This window comes from Setaria viridis, chromosome 2, assembly GCF_005286985.2.
Source record: "Setaria viridis chromosome 2, Setaria_viridis_v4.0, whole genome shotgun sequence".
Lineage (NCBI taxonomy): Eukaryota > Viridiplantae > Streptophyta > Magnoliopsida > Poales > Poaceae > Setaria > Setaria viridis.
In genome coordinates, this window is record NC_048264.2 from 37,065,083 (window position 1) to 37,069,528 (window position 4,446).

The window sequence follows — 4,446 nt, forward strand, 5'->3', positions numbered from 1 at the left end:
ATCGGGTGCAGAGTTTCTAGTGAAGAGCGCAGCTTCAGAGGCCTGCTCTTGCGACGAAGTCCGTGCACATAGATCGCCGAAACGAAGATGATAAAAGCGTAGCACAGCAGTGGACAAAAGCTCTGGTGGTAAGTGTATTTGCACTCAAAAGAATGAGAGGCAGCCTCTCTCTTATAGGCAGCAGAAGACCTTTGGATGCCCAGGTTAATGCAGCAAATAAAAATGTCAGTTTTTGGTAACTGCCAGCTATTAGCAATCGTCAGTTACTGGTCATTTGAATTATCAATTACTAGTCACTGAGTGTTTAGTTATTAGTCATCAACTGTGACAAAAAACTACAAAATACATTGCCACGCCTCGGCGAGTAGGCACGCACGCGTGTGACATCCTGCTATCCCTCTATCAACTTCTCAACAGATACAACACAGCTTCACCATATAAGTTGGTTAGGGACCCTCTCAACTTTCAAGTTATTTTTTTAACTACCACCACTGATGAGTCTTGGGATTTATTTGATTAATTAAGCAATTGGACCAGCCCAATTATTCTAACGCAGGTTCCAGCAGGTTTCAATTTCACATGCTGTGATCGACCCAATCAGTGCAGTTCGAGGCGATCGACGTCGTCATCCCGGCTGACCTGGCCTCGCCGCCGTTCACACCTCCGCCCTTCTGGCGAGTCGCGTCGTGGTCTTCCTCCTCGCCCTCGCACGCAACGCAGTTACGCAGCCGTGCAGATTCAGTTGGCGGATGGGTGAGCAAGCCAAGAACATGAATCCGAGAGACTTGACCATATGCCAGATGCCACTGCTGCGTGGGACCGTGCGATGGGAGGAAGATGCGCGCGCGTGCTCGTGTGGGTTCCGAGATCTACGACAGTATGGACGCCATCTGAATGCACTGAATATGTTGGATGGGACAGACACGTCAAGCCGATCGGCAGGTGACGGCGAAGGACGTTGACTTGCTTTATTATTCTTTAATTTTCGTTCTGGCAGAGCGCAGTCCCGTGACTAGTTCTTGTCCTGTTGTTTTTTCCTTTTCATCCTTTGTTGGTGACCAGTGGCTTTTGATTTTGTCAATATGAGTTTGGTCAATGTTGTAGTTTAATTGGCGCCGTAAGCTTTCTGCTCCCCGTTCTGCTTCTCTTTGAATCGGATGCTGACAGGAAACAATCACACAGCCACAGACTAGATTTATTACCTTTTTTTTTCAAACAGAAAGTCAGGTCTAGTATTCTACTTCTACAGCGTACTGATGGCTTTGGACTATGGGTAAATACTAAGCCCTTGCCAAAATTTAGAGTGCCAAAATTACTGTGTCAGCACTGTAGCACACTGTAGCGTTTCGTTTGTATTTGTGAATTATTGTCCAAACATTGCTCAAAAGATTCGTCTCGCAAAGTACAACAAAACTGTGCAATTAGTTTTTAATTTCGTCTACATTTAGTACTGTACTTCTTTTTGCATAGTGCCAAAGTTGGGAGTTGGGGGTGAACTAAACAAGGGGTAAGTAAGCCCATTTCATTTTCACTGACCGCATTTTCACCGACCGGTGAATGGTGATGATAGCAGTACGTCTGCTGCAGCCCAGTCCGTCGGTCAGGCGCAGTCAATACAGTGCGCGTTTCGTTCAGTTTCGATCGCTGTCGATCGTTGACAAGCGGAGGAGTTGGATTCTCCGAGAATGCGAGAACGCACGGCAGCCATCAGCTCACCATCGTGACGCGTCAGTGTCGAGCAGGCAGCCAGGCAGTTACCATCACCACATCGCCCGTGTTGTTTTCACGCCCAAGGATAAAACCACTGGAGTCGGAGCTGTTCCTTAATTGCCAGGTTGAAGTAAACGTCAACAGCGATCGATCGAGCGCTCATACGCGCGTTCACTCGGCGTACGTGAAGACTGGGGCCAGCACTACGCTAGTAGGCAGTAAATGCAAGGCTCCAACCAGAGGGCAGAGGCAGTGGTTGTGGTTCAACCACGACTTCCACAAAAAGATTCCGAGTTCATGCAATGCTAATGGTGTATATGCAACCGTCTGGATCATACTGTATGTGCACTACACGCCGGACGCCGCGGCAGGGTCACTGTCCCTGCCCGGCGGGGCTTCTGGTCGCCTGCAGCCGCGACGAAACGCGGCGGACGACCTCGAACAGGAACGCCCGCCCGAGCGACACGGCCGCCTGCAGGTGTGACGCCGTCGCGTCCGCGGCCCTGGCCCTCAGCTCCAGAAGGCCCCGGTCGATGTCCGCCTCGTGTGCCGCCAGGAACGGGCGGAGGTAGTCGCCGTAGACGCGGCCCGCGCCCTGAAACCACGCAAAAATGGTTTCAGACTCATTGGCCACATTAGCTGTAATGACGAGGGAAAATAAATGTCTTGTTCAGGGTGGTCTCGATCGGTGACTTGCCATTGTGTTTGGGTGCCAGAGGTAAACGACGAGCGCGAGCTTCGCCTCGCCGTACATCGGCAGCCACGAGACCGCGCAGTCGGCGAACCTCTCGAAAGCCGTCAGGAACGCGAGCAGGATCCTGCACGACGACACCGAGAATGACAGTTCGGAATTCAGATTCATATTCTGCAGAAGATTATTAACATGGAGAGCTACGTGAGGTTGCAGATTAACCTGAATGTTCGATAGGTTTGCTTACCAGTACTGGCACCAGAATCGCAGCTGTTCCATCTGCGGCGTGTTCAGTTCCAGCGTCTTGTAGCAGTCGTACGCCGGGTAGGCGTACCCTAGAGCCAGTCTGCATTCCAGGCCCAAGAAACAGGAGATTTGGATTGGGTTCCAGAAAGGGTCCAAAGTTTTTTTGGAAAGGGAATGGGTTTGCAAGACTGCTTACGTTAGAAGTCTGGTGATGAATGATACCGCCATCTTCAGCAATTGGACGCACGAGACTCTGCAGCGACAAACTGTTCAAAGATTCAGCATTCAGACGCTGAAAAATTAGAGTATGAGCGCGAACGAGACAATGATTGCCAATCAATGAGGGATGGTTACTGGTCAGAAACAAGCCAGATTCGCGACGAGGCCAAATGTAAACGATCAAACCTTGCGCAAAACTCTTCAAAAGGTGCTAAAATTCTTCCACAATTTTTGTTAGCGCAATCAATTATGCCGTGCAGAACTACTGAATGGGAAACAAAGGAGGATGCAATTCCAAACGGTGCAATCAGAAGACATTACCGATGATAAGATTCTGGACAAGGGTTCTTGCAGTCACCTTTTTAGAAGTCTGATTGGATTCTTCCGATAAACATAAACTGAAACCGAAAGAGGCGCATGCAGTTAACATATGCAGGAAGCGGTTGTATCGGGCGGGATGCAAGGAGCCGCCAGCCAACCGACGCGCCATTGCGCGCCATCGGGGATTGGACTCCCGGCAAACGGTTGCAGCGGAACGCGGCGCGGAAGAGACACCAACGAATGGCTATGTCCATTTTGGTAACCGTAGCTCTTCGTCTTAGAAAAACTTGGTTAAGAATTTTGCAGTGGACTAATATGATTTCTCCGGAATCAGTGCTCGTTGTCACTTGCGCATGTGTCTAAGATTTCAGGAAAACCTGCAAAACAAAAATTGTGTTCCGAGGGAGAATTTGAGGTAGCACCATTTGGAATGGACGAACTTATTGGGATTTCGGTGGGGCTGTACTACTTCAGTACAGTGCAAAGCAGCTTTTAAAACAGTTATTGGTTGGGCCGTGAGCTGTGGAAAAACTGCTGTAAACTATGAAAAAGCTTCTGTCATTGGGAGCTGTGAGAAAGTTGAAAACAATTTGGTTGAAATAGCTGTAAATTGTAAAAAATGTCTGTAATGCCCATGTAGGTTCTGTAAGAAATATCTGTAATACCCTGAAGGTTTAAGAGGCTGTTGGTACGCAAATTAATCGTAAAACATTATTTTGTTCACTGATTCACATGTAAATGATCACTTCAAAAAGTAAAATTTATTTTTTTCTTTTCTCAATGATAATAGGTCCACAACACCCTTATATATATATGTTTTTCTTTTTTCTTTTCTCTTTCTTTCTATTTAATTTTCTCTTCCCATTAATTTTTCCTTTATTATTTCTCTTTCTTTCCACTCATCTTATGCTGTATATGCGCTCTCGCATTCTATCTCTCCTAGTTTCTCTCTCATCTCTCTAACTCTCTCGTGGTCCACCCCCGCCCGATGCAAGGCCCCGCCATTGGCCGCGTCTGCTGTGCGCCCTGGTCCAGCTGCTGCTCACTGTCGGCCGGCGCGAAGGTGCGCGTGCCAAGCAGCCGCAGGCTCGTAGTCACCCTCAACTTCGGGGACTCCGCCTGGTTGCTCGACTTCGTCCCGCGTGCCGCCTTGCAACGCGCCCGCGAGCTGCCACTAGAATACGACGTCCAACGCACCGCCAGCGAGGCCGTCGCGGGGTTCTTGCAGGTACCTCAATTGGGGATGGGGCCGGAGAGGG

General features: G+C 49.1%; 1 protein-coding gene across 1 annotated transcript; it reads right to left on the minus strand.

The window, feature by feature from the left end:
- Positions 1–2,071: 2,071 nt before the first annotated feature.
- On the minus strand, positions 2,072–2,875 carry LOC117844357 (putative HVA22-like protein g). The gene is made up of 4 exons (XM_034725081.2): positions 2,844–2,875; positions 2,649–2,747; positions 2,408–2,528; positions 2,072–2,305 (listed from the first exon to the last, which is right to left on the minus strand). The coding sequence occupies exons 1-4, from the start codon at positions 2,873–2,875 to the stop codon at positions 2,084–2,086; spliced, it is 474 nt and encodes a 157-aa protein (XP_034580972.2). The 3' UTR covers positions 2,072–2,083.
- Between the last annotated feature and the right edge of the window lie 1,571 nt (positions 2,876–4,446).